This window comes from Sminthopsis crassicaudata, chromosome 2 (assembly GCF_048593235.1).
Source record: "Sminthopsis crassicaudata isolate SCR6 chromosome 2, ASM4859323v1, whole genome shotgun sequence".
Classification (NCBI taxonomy): domain Eukaryota; kingdom Metazoa; phylum Chordata; class Mammalia; order Dasyuromorphia; family Dasyuridae; genus Sminthopsis; species Sminthopsis crassicaudata.
The window spans coordinates 496,508,140-496,525,068 of NC_133618.1; the positions used below are offsets into that span (position 1 = coordinate 496,508,140).

Sequence of the window (16,929 nt, forward strand, 5' to 3'; positions counted from 1 at the left end):
TCAGTCCTTTATTTTAATTCTGTGTGTATATTTCTGTTTTAAGTGTGTCTCTTGTAAACAACATATTATTGAACCCTGGTTCCTAATCCATTCCGCTCTCCACTTTCATTTTATGAGTGAGCTCATCCTATTCACATTCATAGCTCTGATTACTGCACATCCTTCTAACCCATTTTTTCTGTTTATTGTTTTCTCTCTTTTTTTATTCTATCCTTCCTCAGAAGTCTGTTTTACTTCTGATCATTGCTTCCCCCAATCTGTCCTCCCCTTTAAAATTCTCCCCTTCTCATATTCTCTTTCCCTCCTATTTCCCAATTGGTTAAGGTGGATTTCTATACATAGCTGATTGTATGGGTATGAATCAATGTATATATGTACACATATATATGGGTAGCCTTCCCTCTTTGAACCAGTTCTAATGAGAATGAGGTTCAAGCATTGCCCCCAACCACTCCCACATTTTTCTCTCTACTGCAAAATTGCTTTCTCAAATTCTTCTTTTATATAAGAAAAAATTCCCCTTTTTATCTCTCTCTTTCCCCTCCTCTAAGCTCCACCCTCTTTCTCACCTCTACATCCTTTTTTGGAGATTATTACAACATAACAACTCATATTCATGTCCTCTATCTATGGATACTCCTTCTAACTGCCCTAATAATAATAAAGTTCTTAGGAGTTACATGAATCATTGTTCCATGTATCAGTTTAACCTTATTGAGCCTCTTATGATTTATTTTTCTTGTTTACCATCTCTTGAGTCTTGAGTTTGAATGTCAAATTTTCTACTCAGCTCTAATCTTTTCATCAAGCATACTTAAAAGTTCTCTATTTTGTTAAATATCCATTTTTCCATGAGGGGATAATAAGTAATTATTGATTGTAATCCTGAATCATTTGCCTTCCAGAATATCATATTAGAAGCTCTCTGATCCTTTAATATGGAAGTTCTAAGTCTTTAATGATCCTGATTATAGCTCCATCATACCTGAATTATTTGTTTTTGGCTGACTGCAGTGTTTTCTCCTTGATATGAAAGCTCTGGAATTTGGCTATAATATTCCCGAGAGTTTACATTTTGAGAACTCTTGCAGGAAATGATTGGTGAATTCTTTCAATTTCTATTTTACTTTCTGAAGCTATGTTTTCTTTTATAATTTTTTTTTCAATTAGAATGTCTAGGTTCTTTTGGTTTTTTGGGGGTAATGATTTTCTACTAGCTCAATCTTCTCTCCTTAATCTTTTTTCCAGGTCAATTGCTTTTCTGATGAGATAGTTCATATTTTTCTATTTTTAACTTAATTTTTTTATTTTAAACTTTTATTGTTTCTTCATGTCCCATGGAGTTGCTACCTTCCATTGCTCAATTCTAATTTTTAAGGAATTATTTTCTTCAGTGAGTTTTCTATCTCTTTTTCCATTATTCAATTCTACTTTTAAAGGAATTCTTTTCTTTAGTAAGTTTTTGTGCCTTCTTTTCCATCTGGCCTATTCTTTTTTTTTAAAGGAATTATTTTCTTCAATAAATTTTTGTGCTTCTTTTATCATTAGGCCAATTCTGTTGAAGGTATTGTTTTCCTCAATTTTTAGTGCCTCTTTTATGGAACTGTTAACTTTCTTTTCATAATTTTCTTGTATCATTATCATTTCTTTTCCCAATTTTTCTTCTACTGCTCATCTCTTTCTTTAATTCTTCTAGGAATTCTTGTGATTATGTTCATTTAGCATTTTTTGTGACTTTGGTAGTAGCTGTTTTCACATTATTGTCTTCTTCTGAGTTTGTGCCTTGGTCATCCCTGCCACTAAGGTAACTTTTTATGGTCAACTTCTTTTTAATTTTATTTTTTGATTACTTTTTTAGTCTTTCTCTTGATTTTGAGCTTTATGTTAAAGCTGATTTCTGCTCACTTAGGAGTGGAGAGACACTATGCCAATCTTCAGACTTTTTGTGCATTTTTGAGACTAGTTCTGTGCATCTGCAAGTTCTCAGAGCTTCCCAGCATATGTGATCCCCTGCTCCTCTGCAGCTGCAAACACTAGCATTCCTCTGGAATGCTCTGGAAATATGACCAGATTCTCTATTTCCCTGTCACCGACTACAAGAACAATACAAGTCCTGCGACCCATAATTGTACAGGCAATAGAGTTGGCAGTGTCAGCTGCACCCAGAACCAAGAAAGGATCTCCTGTAATCGCTTTCTGACCTGCCCTCTAACCTCTTTCCCATCTCTGGGTTGAGAGCTTCAGAAGCTACTGTTCTGACTGCTGCTGCTGCACTGTGTACACTCGGGACAGGCTTCCATCCTGGTGTCATAGATCTTTTCTACAAACCTCCTAAGTATTCTCATGACAGAAAAATATATTGTTCTGACCTATTGATCCTGCTATTCTAAATTTTGACTTCAGGTTTTATTTTAAAGTTATTTGGAGAGGATTATTGAGAGAGTTCAGCTGAGTTGCTGTCTCTATTAAATTCCATTTCTTGTGCCCTTTTCTTTTTTTTAATAACAGCTTTTTATTTTCAAAATACATGCAAAGACAGTTTTCAATATTCACTTCCACAAATCCCTCTCCCTCTCTTCTCTTACCTTCTCCCCCAGATAGCAAGCAATCCTATATATGCTAAACATGTATGGTTCTGCACCTATATCCACATTTATCATGCTGCTCTTGTGCCTCTTTCTAAAAAGGATTCTTCTCAGTCTCTTCATTATTCACCTTCTTTTTCTGTTTACTCTGAATCCTCATTCTCTGATTTATGTAATCATCTGGTCTCTCTCTTTTCTCTGCCTTTCTCATATAATCAAAGCTTTCAAGGAATCCATTCTAAGCATTACCTCTGGGTTCTTTCTGCCAATTCTTTGTAGGGATTACTAAGTGGATTTCCCTTTTTCATTGTGCCTCAATTATTACAATGATAATGCCATTTATTGCAGGGGACAAAGAGGACACAGTCATATGGTAACACTTTCCTGCCCACCAATCTATAGTCTCTCTAATTGAAATGTTTGGGTTTTTTCCTATATATTTCCTGGAAATCTCCCTATATTCATTTCCCAAGGGTTTCCAACTCATCCCTTCCCAGACTTTTCAATAACCAAATCTCCCAAGCTTCATCCAGTCCAAGGTCCTTGTCTTTCTAGTGAGTCAATTGTTTTTGCTCATAGCAACATTCATCAGTGGACCCACTTTCAATCTAAGGACTCCTTCATCCTCCTGTTCTCCCCATCCCTTTCCAGTCTTTTTCCCCGTCCTGTTCACCCACTTCTCTATGAGCTCTTCTCTTTCTGAGACCACAATGGTTACCTCTCCCTCATTGTTAGACCTTGATTTAGTCCCAGCACATCACTCACTCCTCTTTATTCCCTGGTTCTCCTCTGTTGTAGCTGTCCTCGTCTACTACATTTACTTGCTGTGAAGATCGAGTTAGCACCCTGGATACCTTAGAATCATCTGGAGTCAGGAGAAGCAAAAGTCCTTGGTCTTTATTCTTGGTCTGTAAGGGTAGAAGTGAATTGGATGGACGCAGGATCGGGGAAGGGCCATTTTCCAAGCATATGCTAATAGAGTATTGTCCAATCAGTAATTAGCCTTAAGTGCTCGGTTGTCCGACCCCAGTGCATCAACTCAACAAAGACTTTCAGCCCTTTACAATTCACTCCTCCTGAATTTCTATTTTTGGAATATTCAAAAGGCAAATAATATCTTCAGTTCTGTTTTTTTTTTCAAAAAATATTATTGAAGCCCATCTTTTGTCCTGTATTGTTAAGTCCAGATTTAACAGATAACTCATCTTGGGCAGCATCCTGAGTTCCATTGCTCTTCAGAACATATTATTCCATTCTTTCCTTTTTTGTGGGTACAAAATAGTCTTGAACTATCCAAATATATTTTCCTTTGTATTTGAAGGGATTTCTCCTGATGGCTTGCAGAGCTTGTTTTTTTTTTTTTTTAATTTTAATAGCTTTTTTTATTTGACCAAATATTTGTAAAGAATTTTCAACATTCACCTTTGCAAAACTTTGTGTTCCAAATTTTTCTCCCTTCTTTCCCCCAAACTCCTCCCAAAACAGCAAGCACTTCATAGATTAAAGAGCTTGTTATTTTTAAATTGAAGAGTGAAATCTAACCATTATGGGTCTTGGTGTTTGTATCACTGGTTTCTTTCTGGAAACAATCTGTGAATTCTTTCCATTGGAATTTCACTTTCTATGTTCAAAAGTTCTGGACAGTTTTTTTCTATTATTTCTTTTATTGGGGTGTCATGATTTTTTTTTGTCCTGTCCTCTTCTGAGAAACCTGTGATCCATAAATTGTCTTTATTCATTCTATGTATTATTTTTTTCTTTTACTATTGCTTTTGTTTTTCTTCTTCTAGGTTGTCTTTTACTTATATGTCTTTGCATTACCAATCTATTCCCCTTTTGTTTCTTTGGTAAGGGTTTCAGATTAAAGTTTTTCAATTTTTCTCTTATTTTTGCTATGCAAGATATAAATTCTGTTCTGATAACTCTCAGTTTAAAAAAAATCACTCAGCTACAACATGTGATTTCATGTTCTCAAATTCCACAGGGCACCCTGCTTCACCAAATGTTGAATCATTGTTCTTTATTTTTCAATATTTCTTTATAGATGCATGAACTTGTTTATTAGATCTGGAGACCAGAATTTTTTCTGTTGTTAGTTTTTCCTGTTTGTTTATCTGTTTATCTTCAAAGGCTTTGAGTTTCCTTCTTGCTGAAATCTTTAGTACTTTCAGTCTCCCCTGACCATCAATATTTTCATTATTACTCACTTCCTGACTCCCTCCCCTCTGATTGGGAAGATTGTATTTCAAAGCATCTCAGGATCCTTATACACTGGACAATTGCCAATTCACCAGCCTACATATCTGCCCCAACTAACTTTTGAGAAGTCAGAACTGGACTTCTCTGGATGCTGTGATCTTTTCCTCAGGCTTGGTGGAATGCTTCACAGCTCCACACAAGCACAGTGTCCTATCCTGGCAACCTGTTCCACTTCCTCTACTCTTCAGTTCTCTGCCCTAGCACCATCTAGTTCAGTTCAGAGACTGTTTTTCCTGGAATTGGCATGCCAGTGTCTCTGGGTTGTAATCCTAGCAGGTTTTTATTCATGAAGGACTATGGCCAAATTGACGGTCAAGGAAATAAAAGGAGTGAGGGTGCTAAGTAAGCTCAGGGGCAGTTCCTGAGTTGTGGTGGTAGTGGTTGTTGTTGGTGGTGGTAGTGGTCTGCTGGATTTGGGGTATCCTATACCAGGGCTTCTTTACATTTTTTTCCACTTATGACTTCTTTTCACCCAAGAAATTTTTACTTGTCCTTGATATATAAATGTATAAAAGAGGTATCCAATTCAAACACTGATAACATATCATAATTTCGTGACCCTTACATTCAATTATGTAACCCCCCCCCCATCATATAGGGTTGTATTCCACACTTTAAGAAGCTTTGTCCTATAGCATGGAAACAGCTAAAGTTACTTAGTTTTTGGTACTTGATCTTTTGGTTATTTATTCTTCTGTTTTAGAACGATTTGACAGGTCATAGTTATCCAAAAAAAATCTCTACTCCACCATCTTGTTGCTTCTGTGACCTGTCCCTGTGATTGATATTTGTATTTTCTTTTTTGGAAAACTCATTGAGAACTGAATGCTGCCCTGGTGAATTTTTGTTTTTATTTTTTAGCTCCTAGATATCAGGTCTTTATGTGATATTTACCACAAAGGTTTCTAGTCCTGCCCACCATGTTCCTTAAATAGTTCTACTTATTTCTTTTGTATTATTTTTATACAAGCAAATAGCATACCTTATTGCCACCCTCTTTCATTTGCTAATCAAATATATGTTTATATCTCTTTAAAAATGTATAGGAATGTCATGTTTTTCTTTTTTCTGCAGTTTTTCTTTTACTTTTTAATTCAATGATTCTGTTTTATTACTCCATGATTTGAGTATCAGGATATTGTCTCACAAAAGTTTAATCAGGTCTCTGCTTTCTTGATTTTTGTTAAAAGCTTCCATTATTTTTTCTTTATATCTATGATAAAATTCACTTGTAAATATATCTATGGCATTTCCTTTCTCCCTTTGAAAATTTAATTATAACTTATTCAATTTCTTTCTCTGAAATTGTTCAAACTTCTCTATTTTCTATTTGTTAATGTGATTTGGGATGGTTTTTTTTTTTCCTCAAATGACACTCTATTTCCTATGCTATGCCTTGAATACAGTTTTACCACATTCCTGTCTTTGTAAACTCTTTATTCCTTTCCACTCAAGTTACATGAAACTACATGAAAATTTTTCTGTATTTTCACTCAAAATTATTTTATAATTTATTTTGTATTTCTTTTTTACATACTCATTTATGAACATGTTGTTTTCCCTAATACAATGTAAGCTCCTTGAGGGACTGTTTTGTCTTTGTATTCCCAGTGATTAATAGTATCCAGGACAGAACAGCTACTTAACAGGATTGATTGTTTCATTTCTTGGGCTTTTGATTCCCAATGCATTGCTTTTTTCTTCTTCTTTTACCCCTTTCTCTTTCTCAATATAAAACTACATTCAAACCTATAATATAAAAATTTTTAAAATTATTTTTCCTTTTCTAGCCTCTTTGCTATATTTGTCATTTGTCAATTTTGCATCAATTGAACTATGTTTATGTGTGTACATCAGATGCTGAAGTTCTTTCTTAAACTAAACTGCCAGTCATTCAAACTGTACTGCAGAGAGCACAACTACATTGTTCTAACAAAAAGACTATTTTATAGAGAACTCACACAGGGCAACCTTCACTTGGGGGACAAAGCAATACAAGGACACTCTTGAGGTCTCTCTTAAGAACTTTAGAAATGATCACAAGACATGAGAAATAGTAGCATAGACTCCTATGCCCAGCATGGTATGCCCTCATCAGAGAAGGTGTTGTGCTATATGAACAAAGCAGAATTGAATTAGCTCAGAAGAAATGTAAAATGTGTAAAATTAGCAAGTCCACCACAAATGTTCATATATTATTTGTGTCCAAGATATGGCATTTGAGCTTGTATTGGACTTATCAGTCACAGACAATAACATTGTAATTTGACTCTATTATAGTTATATCATTCTGGTACTCTTTGAGAATAAAGGACAACAACCAGCCATGTATGTATAGCCTTCCCAGCTTAGCTTTCTTCTCTTAGAAAGATATATGGATTTAAGGATTTAAATTGCTTTCCAGAACAGCTGCTGTAATTCACAGATTCACTTATAGTACACCAATGTCCTTGTTTTCTGCAGGTCCTTCAAAATCTATGATGTTTCTTTTTTTTTTTGGTGGGGGGAAATCTTTATTAATCTTATGAGAGAGAAGCTCAGAATTGTTTTATTATACATTTTTAAAATAACTATTAATTCAGAGATTTTTATGTCTATAGCTAGTTTGAATTTCTTCCTTTGAGAACTAGCTTTTCATATCCTTTTATCACGAAATAGCTCTTATTCTTATTAATTTGAATCCATTCCATACACATATGTGCACACATACACACAAATATTGTATTAACTGGAGAGAATATTTGCAACATTTTTCTCTGATATGGATTTTATATCCATGATATATCCATGCAAATAATTGTGTGCATGTGAATATGTTTGGATATGAAATCTTTATCAAAGGAATATGCCACAAATATTTCCCCCAATTAACTGTTTTTCCTTGTTATCTTAGATTCATTAACTTTGCACAAAACATTTCAATTTTATGCAATCAAACTGTCTTCTGTAATCCTCTCTTCCTTATTTGCTCATGAATTACTCCATTTTCCATACATTCAAAAAGTATTTCTTTCTTTGATCCTCTAATTTGTTTGTAATATAATTTTAAAGTGTAAGTCTTAGTTTTCTATCCATTTGGAGTTTTGTATGTGATACGAATTTTCAGTATTCCTAGAAGTTTTTGTCAAATGGTGAATTATTACCCTAGTAGCTGAGGTCTTTGGATTTACCAAACACTATGCTACTATGTTTATTCACTTTTTTCTAATGTATTCCACTGGTTTTTAAACTAGTACCAAAGCATTTTTATGACTATTGCTTTGAAATATAGTTTGAGATATAGTACTACTTTGCCTCCTTAAGTCCATTTTGTTTTTTGCTTTTTTTCTTTGAGATTCATGACTTTTTGTTCTTCTAGATGGATTTAATTATTATTTTTACTATCTCTATAAAATAATCATTTGGTACTTTGGTATAACGCTGAAAAAATAAATTTAGGCAACATTCTTATTTATTTTATATTAGTTCAGTAATTTCATTTGTTCCAGGAACTAAAATGTCTCCCTGAGATAATAGTTCTGGAGTTTTACAACAATATTCCTTAGGGTTTTCCTCTTGGGATCTCCTTCCTGAGGTGTTCAATGGATTCTTTCAATGATTATTTCCCACTCTGGTTCTAGTATATCAGGACAATTTTCCTTGATGATCTCTTGAAGAATGCTATACAGGTTCTTTTTTTGGTCATGGCCTTCTGGTAGACTGTTATGGGCCAAAACTTGAAACAAGATACTAAGTGGAATTGAGGAGACAATGGTTAAATCTAGTTTAGCATTGATTTAATCCTACAACAAATAATGGTTTCGTAGTGATACAATGATTGGTTTATATTCGGTGTAAAGCATATAAGCTAGGAGCCTCAGCCAAGACTCATGGATAGAAGGTAAAGGACTGGTGGCAGGAGCTTAAGCTCTCAGAACCAAGGGGAGAAATTCAATTCTATCTTTGATCTTCCTGGTGGCTTACTTGGACTCCTGCACTTCCCCCACTAAGAACAAGGCCAGACTGAAAGGCCCTCCAGAAACCTTCCCAGCCCCAAGAAGGAGATAATAAAGGATCTGGACTACAAGAAAGCTAACTGGGCTGCAGGAAAGGGGATAAGACTTTGAAAGAGACAATATAGGATTTGGATTTTAACCTGTGACTATTCGTGTGGTGTGGTGATTACTGAACTGAAATGAAAGCTGCCTCCAGAGACCCCAAGAAAACCTCAACAGAGAATATTACATTTTAGAGAGAACATTACAGTAGACTAATAATTTTAAAATTTCTCACCTGGTTCTATTTTCCAGATTGGCTATTTTTTCCAGTGTGGTATTTTGTATTTTCTTCTATTTTTTTCATTATTTTTAGGTTTGACTGATTCTTGCTATCTCATAGAGTCATTATCTTCCATTTGCCCTCTTCTAGTTTTTAATATGTGATTTTCATCAGTTAGCTTTTGTATCTCTTTTCCCATTTGATTTATTCTACTTTTCAAGGGTAGTGTTTTCTTCAGTGATTTTTTTTTTTCATTTGGCCAATTGTATTTTTTAAGGAATTATTTTCTTCAGTTTTTTCCTTTCTTTTCCAAGCTGTTGACTCTCTTGCATAGCTCTAATTTATTTTCTCATTTTTCTCTATTTCTCTTATTTGTATTTTAAAATCTTTCATGAGCACTTTCAAGAAGCTCTGTGAGTACCAAAGTGTTATTTTATAGACATAGTAAAAGCAATAACTAAATTCATCTAGACAAATGAAAGGTCATGAATCTCAAAGGAAAAGGTTAGAAGTAAGGAAGCATAGTAGTGCAATATCTCAAACTATACCTCAAAGAAATAGTCATAAAAATACTGTGGTACTAGTTAAGAAATAGAGAAGCTGACTAATGGAATAGATTGGAAATTGAAGCAAATGAACCTAGTAGACTAGTGCTTAATAAACTCAAAGAACCTAGCTACTAGGATAATGCCTCACTATTTAACAAAAAATGCTGGAAATACTGAAAATTGATCTGGCAGAAATTAAATTTAGATCCACATTTCATATCACATACTCTTTGAGATTTCCTCTGCGGACATTTTGTCCTCATCTGAGTTGGGTTTTTTGGTCTTTCCAGTCACCATAATAGCTTTCTATGGTTAAGGTTCTTTTTTGTTTCTTGCTCATTTTCTTTCCTTCTCTTTTTGTATTTCCTCTTTTGTGACTTTTATGGTAGAGCTCTGCTCCTGGGGTAAACGGGGTGCTGTCCCAAGCTTCCCATGAAGCTCTGAGACTTGGTTTTGAACTCAGGAGCTCCTTCTGTTTGGTATTTTGCTCCCAGTAGTCAGTAGCTTTATCTGCTGTTTCATGGAAAGAGCCTGGTTTCCATAATTTGTCTTATGAGCTGGGACTAGAGGCTGCTTTGGTCTGCTATGCTTCTGAGCAAGGACTGAGGGTCATATCCAGCCAATAGCTGAAAATATGGATCACAGTTCCATGGAGAAATAAAGGGTAGGGAGATAAATTTGGAATCCCGTCTGCAGAGACATGCAATGAAGCCTTAGGAGGTCCCAAAATTGCCAAATGAAAATATATAGAAAAGAAAAAAGGGCCAAAGATATGTGGGGAAATGAAGCTATTTCTTATCATATTATAATCCAGTTTTCCCCAAAGCATATATTAGAAGGTTCCTTCCTTGTTTTGTTTATAGGTTTATTGTACACTAACTTTTGGTTTACATTCAGTTCTATTTCTAGGATCCTTCTATTCCACTGATTCTCTATCTTTATCTCTCTTCATCCCTCCCTGCCCCGACTCTGTCTCATTCTCTCTCTTACACACACATACACAGAGAGACAAACAGAAAGACAGACAGAGAGAGAATTTTTCAACCACTAGAAAAAAGATTCATAATTATTTTCTAAGAAAATCTAGAAGGGATGATAGATAATCTGATGAAGAGGAAAGGGCCTTTCCAAAGATTCTTAAAATTCTTGTCCATTTGTTTATCCATATACACTTTATTTTTTCCAATTTTATAAAAATATCCATTCACACTGAACTTAATCTGTAGATTAATTTGGGAAGGATTAACTTGTTTATTAGTCATTTTTTCCTGTTATCAATGCAGGAAAATGGCTCTACTTGTTAAGTTCTCTTATTTCTCTTATGACGGTTTTATAATTTTCTTTGAAAAAAATCTCATGTGTATCTTGACAATTAATAGGCAAACAACTTGTTTTCAAAGTACTTATTGTCAATGACATGTTTTATTCATTGTTTCACCTCTCATTTTTACCACAAAATAGTGCAGAGAATCTTTGTGATTTGATATCTTAGAGGCAGCATAGTGAACAGTGCTGGATTTTGAGTCAGGAGACTGAATTGGAATCCTACCTCTTCTATTAGCTGGATGATTATGTATGAATGGATTGATTAATGGCCTTAACCTCTCAGATTCCTCATCCACAAGATAGGGATGATCTTGTTTGTACTGCTTATATGACAGGCTAATTTCTTAAATGAGAAGTGAGACTTCAGAGTTGCTTTGATTTGTAATTTCTCTTATGAGTGATTTGGGTGATTGGGATTATGGTTGTTAATACTGCAATTTCTCTTTAGGAAATTACTTATTCATTTCTGTTGACCACTTAACTATTGAGAATGGTTCTTGTTCACTGTACATTTGCATGAATATGTACCTTAAATGTCAGACTTTTATTGGAGATACTTAATGCAAAGAAATTTTTAAAATTATCTTATCTTCCTTAGCTACTTTGATTTTGTTCATGCAAACTTTTTTTTTCATGTATCAAAATTGCTTTTCCTTTAGGATCTCCTTTATCCCTTGTATGGTTAAAAATTTCTTGTTTTAGACATAGGTATGAAAGATCTAGTGGAACTGCCATACAAATAATCAAATGACCTAACAAAAGGTTGTCCTCTGTAAAGTATGGTGTTCCCAAACAAGCAGTAGGCCACATTAGCATTAAAGGCAGAAAGTTCAAAAATTTTTTATTGTGTAGGACCTTATCACTTTGGTTTGTTAATAAACATTGGTTTATGAAATAAACCAATCTGCTGCTGCAAAATATTATATTTTGAACTTATTGAGCAACTGACTCTTGCAGCAGGGGCAAGTAATATTTCTGCCAGATGTTTTGTGGGCCGAGCACTCAATGAGAATCAATAAGATTAAATGGTAGCACTAAAAGTTAAAGTATTCTTCAATTCCATTAATAGGGAATACTTCATGTCCAGAATTAAAAGTTGCTAGTCTCACAGATTTCTTTTAAAATTACATCTAAGCAATTGAGTTCAGTTCTTCATGCCATATTTGACTAGCTCTAATTCTTAGGAAGTTTTATCCTTCTTTTCCTCCTTCCTTAAAAAGTATTATCTAATTCAGGATAGAGTGAGGTTCCATTAACTGTATATCTTTAATTAGGGTCTGAATGACCACTTACCAAATGTGTTATAGAGATAATTCCTGTTTATATATAAGTTTAATTCAATCTTTAAGGTCCCTCTCAATTTTTTTTAGTCTGCTGTGCTTGTCTTAACATCCACTCCTTACTCCAACATGGATTCCTCTCCAGTAGGAGCAAATCAATTGGTCATAATTTTACTGGATTCTTACTTAATTAAAAAAATCCAAATAACCTGTACCTTTAGGGAAATGACCATCTCTAGTTTTGTTATACTGTGGTGGCCAGTGGCCAAAAAATGGTAAATTCAGAAAGACAGAATATATTAAATTTTTTCTTTGTATCTGAGTACACGATCAATTTATGTGAGAGTGCCATGTGTCCTTGAGGAAAAATGTATATTTACAGCTTTTTTCCACTTAGTTCTAAGCAGATATGTTGAGTATACTTTGTTCACTAAACTATTCAAAATTACAATGTGTGCATTTTGCTAAATATGTTATTTAGTGGATAGTGTTAGGAGCGTTAGAATAGTGGAGTGACCAATATCATTTCACACAAGCATCATTCATACAACATAACCAAGCTTCACTGTGTAACTTTCAGCTAGTTTTATAATACTTTATAGCATTTAGAATATTATTCCTGTAGAACTAATTTCCTAATATTAAATAAAATGATGCTTTGCCTAATGTATTTTCAAAGAACCAATTAATTCCATTAGGCAGAGTATGCTCATAATTTTTTCTTCTAAGGCTATGATTTTTTTCTTTTATAAATTTAACTACTGTTAGTCCATATGAGCAATTTAATACTGTAACATGTGTAGTTATCATTCTGTTAGTATGTTGTAATATTCTCTTAATACTTTCTGGTTTGAGGTTCTTCTAGTGGTAGAGATCAGATACATTTCAATTCTAGTTTTTTTTTTTCTCAAAATGGCCATTGTATGGTTTATTTGATCAACTCTTAATTTTAACCTCCCCCATGTATTTTCACATTATGCTATAACTTTCTTTTTACTGGAAAGGATTACCCAACTATGTTTAGTGTTATAGTGCTTAAACTTAATTTCTATATTTTTTATGTTGTCATTCCCTTTCCTAAACCTACTACTAGAATTTTATACTGATTTACCTGTAGGTTTCCCTAAAAGCTGCTACTATTACTTTCATTAGGTTGTTTTATTTTTAAGATAGGAATTTTGCTTTGGAATTAACAATAGCTTTTTATGTCTCCTTTTTGCCATCTTTTTCTTTATGAATTCAAATGAATTATGAAATGTAGTAAAGATGAGTTAATATTGAATCTTCCACCTCCAAATATAACATTAGTTATTTTAGACAAAATAATCTTATATTTTGTTTGCTCTTTTTTCAAAGGCTTATATCTTTTGAGCATTAATATTTTCTGTGATAATAATTATCTAATCAATGAATTTTCTTTATAAAGCCTTAAATGAAGACATTAAGATATTCTCATTTTCCCACTAACTTTAACATTCTAGCAGTCTACATTATTTCATCTTGCTGATTAATCAATAATGTGAGGTCAACAGGACAGACATAATTAACATTTTACAGATAAGGGAACTGAGACCCATGGAAAATGTGATTTGCTCATGATCATACAATAAATGTGTGAGATTTAAAATCTAATTCAATAAACGTTTCCTAAGCTTAACTATCCACAAGCTTCTGTGCTTTGCACACTAAGAATTGGGACTACAATGATTCTCCACCAAGTGTCTTTTCTACCACGTTATCGAGTATATCTGGACATTCTAAAGAAAGAAAGAAGTGGAAATGGAAGGGAGACTGCTAATTGACTGGTCATCTTTTTAGATGGGAGAGCCCTCACTTCTTCCAGGATATCTGCCCTCCCAGATTTTGTCAGAGCTGCCTCCGCTACCTGTATTTGGTGTTCAAGCCAAAGCCCCATGGAAGATGGAGGTTTCTAGTCCTCAGGTCCAGACTCAACCTTTTGCCCAACCATCAGGCCCTAACCTCAGGGAGCACCCTGTGAGGAGGTAGGTAAGGGCCCCAGGGCCTGGGGTGGGGAAAGGAGAGAAGTGACACAGAGTAGCTTACTTACCCATCTCCTGCCTCAGGAAAAGCAGTGAATGGACCTGGGCTCACTTCTTAGAAGAGACTCTGGCAAAGGAGGAAGCCTCTGGAAGAGCAGGCCAAGTCATACCCTCAGCACCACCTCTGCCTCAAAGTGCTTGTGGCACACCTTGGAGGACAGGAGGTGAGAGGTGGGACCCTGGGAGGAGGGCTACTGCTCAGACCCAAGAGCATCCAGCATCAACCAAGGACTTCCTGGGCTGCTCATCCTTATCTTGCAGTAATTTGTACTTTTCTTATGCACTCATTGTCAGTTATTGACAGTTTACAATACACACAAAAAACACACACATATACACATTAATGTGTATACTTCTACACATATAATTCCCATATGTGTGTGCTTATGTGCACATGTCCAATTTGCAGCAATAGACTGAAAGTTACTTGAGAATTCTAATGTGATTTTTTTTATCTTACATCTTCAGTATCTGACACAGTAGGTATTTTATTAAATGTCTAGGGTGAATCAGTCTTTGAACAGAACTATTAAGTAATTACTATGTATAAAGCCTTGAGAGAAATCCAAAGATACAACATGATTCCTGCCTTCAATCTGTTTATGATTTAGCGAGGAAGAAAAAAGACATTTTAAAAGCTAGCTAGCTAACACTACTGGGTACTTACCTTTGAGAGATTAGGCAGGCATTATAGGCATTAACAGTGGAATGAGATCACTGTAGGAAGGGAGGGAGGGATGGAAAGGAAGGAAGAAAGGAAAGAAGGAAGAAAGGAAAGAAGGAAGGAAGGAAGGAAGGAAGGAAGGAAGGAAGGAAGGAAGGAAGGAAGGAAGGAAGGAAGGAAGGAAGGAAGGAAGGAAGGAAGGAAGGAAGGAAGGAAGGGAGGAAGGAAGGAAGGAAGGAAAGAAGGGAGGAAAAAAGGGAGGAAGGAAGGAAGGAAGGAAGAAGGAAGGAAGGAAGAAGGAAGGAAGGGAGGAAGGAAGGAAAGAAGGAAGGGAGGAAGGAAGGAAGGGAAGAAGGGAGAGAGGGAGGGAGGAAGGAAGGGAGAGAGGGAGGGAGGAAGGAAGGAAGGAAGGAAGGAAAGAAGGAAGGAAGGAAAGAAGGAAGGGAGGGAGGGAGGGAGGAAAAAAGGGAGGAAGGAAGGAAGGAAGGAAGAAGGAAGGAAGGAAGGGAGGGTGGGAAGGAAGGGAGGGAGAGGGAGGGAGGAAGGAAGGAAGGGAGGAAGGAAGGAAGGAAAGAAGGAAGGAAGGAAAGAAGGAAGGGAGGGAGGGAGGAAAGAAGAGAGGGAGGAAGGAAGGAAGGAAGGGAGGAAGGAAGGAAGGAAAGGAGGGAGGGAGGTGACTTGTCCAGGGTCACACAACTAATAAGTGAGACAATCTGAACTCTGATCTTTCTGACTCCAGTTCAATGATCTATCTTCTGACACCTAGCTGCCTCTAAGCAGATAGAACTAGTGAGAGAGAACTAACAGAGACAGGTAGGCTTAAATTATAAAGTAAATTTATAGCTCTGGAAGTCATTGGTCAGAGGTCAATGATAGGTGGTATATTCCAGGAGCATGGGAAATGGGTGGAAGATTGCCCCTGGACATTATTGTATTATCTTGGAGACAGGGGTCCCAAGTGCATCCAGGCTGTTGGAGGAAGAACTGGAGGTGCTGAGGGACCAACTTGATTGTACCCTGTACTTGAGCCAAGGAAAGCCCCCTACTTCCCAGGAGAAACACTTTGACTCCAGACAACACCTTCCACCCTGCTGAGTTGTGTCTGCCCTGTTTGCTCTAGCTGGGAGCCATGTTCTAAGTCATGTATGACTGAGTGTTTGGGTTAGAGTGGAGGTCTGGGGATGGGGGTTGGAGGTGGGGGAGATGCCAGTCCAAGGCCAGAGAAGTACGCCTGGTACTTGGTACTGCATCCCTGGCCTTGAAGAAGATTCCCTTCAAAGATTTTTCCCAGGACTCTCATTGGAGAAACAGTCCAGTTTACCTTTTTTGTCCTGAGTCTGAAATAATCTGGCTACAAGAAAATAAAAATGCTAATAAAGAGAAAAAGTGAGCCACTTGTCTTTCTTGCATTTTCTTTGATCCTTTTGCTATCACTGATGGAATCAGAGTATAAAATGGGAGCTTAGGGAAGGTGAAGAGATATGATCTGAGATTACCCATGAACACAACAGAAACCTTCTGCCCCTGTTCTCTGTTAAAGAATGTAGGGGAGAGAGGCCTTCCGCTCTCTAGGAATCCAATGTGTGGAGAAATCACAGAGACTCTAAGCATCCACAAAGTCCTTCTCAGGAATGAAGTCAGTCCTCTGTAGATTTAGGGACAAAGAAATTTTCATTGAACTAGAACTCTGGCATTAACAGGGGTCATTAAAGTCCAACCCCTTCATCATCACCACCACCACCACCACCACCAACTCCATCCCCATCATCATCTTCAACAATCTTTGTAAAGCTTTTTACAGTTTACAAAGGAATTTATATCCATTAGCTAGTTTAATCTTCACAATACTTTGTGAGTATAGTGCTATACACTCTTAGAGGAGAGGCTGCAGGGTCTAGGATAAAGAATACTGGATTAACTGTCAGAGGAACTAAGTTAAAATCCCAGCTC

General features: G+C 35.9%; 1 protein-coding gene across 9 annotated transcripts in view; it reads left to right on the forward strand.

Moving 5' to 3' along the window:
- KIF12 (kinesin family member 12) overlaps window positions 1-16,365 on the forward strand; it is a 32,724-nt gene extending 16,359 nt beyond the window's left edge. For all 9 annotated transcript variants that reach the window (XM_074293629.1, XM_074293630.1, XM_074293628.1 and 6 more), the window contains 3 exons: window positions 14,074-14,258; window positions 14,340-14,479; window positions 15,929-16,365. In XM_074293629.1, coding sequence (XP_074149730.1) covers window positions 14,074-14,258; window positions 14,340-14,479; window positions 15,929-16,074 — 471 coding nt within the window. In that variant the 3' untranslated portion in view covers window positions 16,075-16,365. The remainder of the gene's footprint in view (window positions 1-14,073; window positions 14,259-14,339; window positions 14,480-15,928) is intronic.
- The last annotated feature ends 564 nt before the right edge of the window (window positions 16,366-16,929 follow it).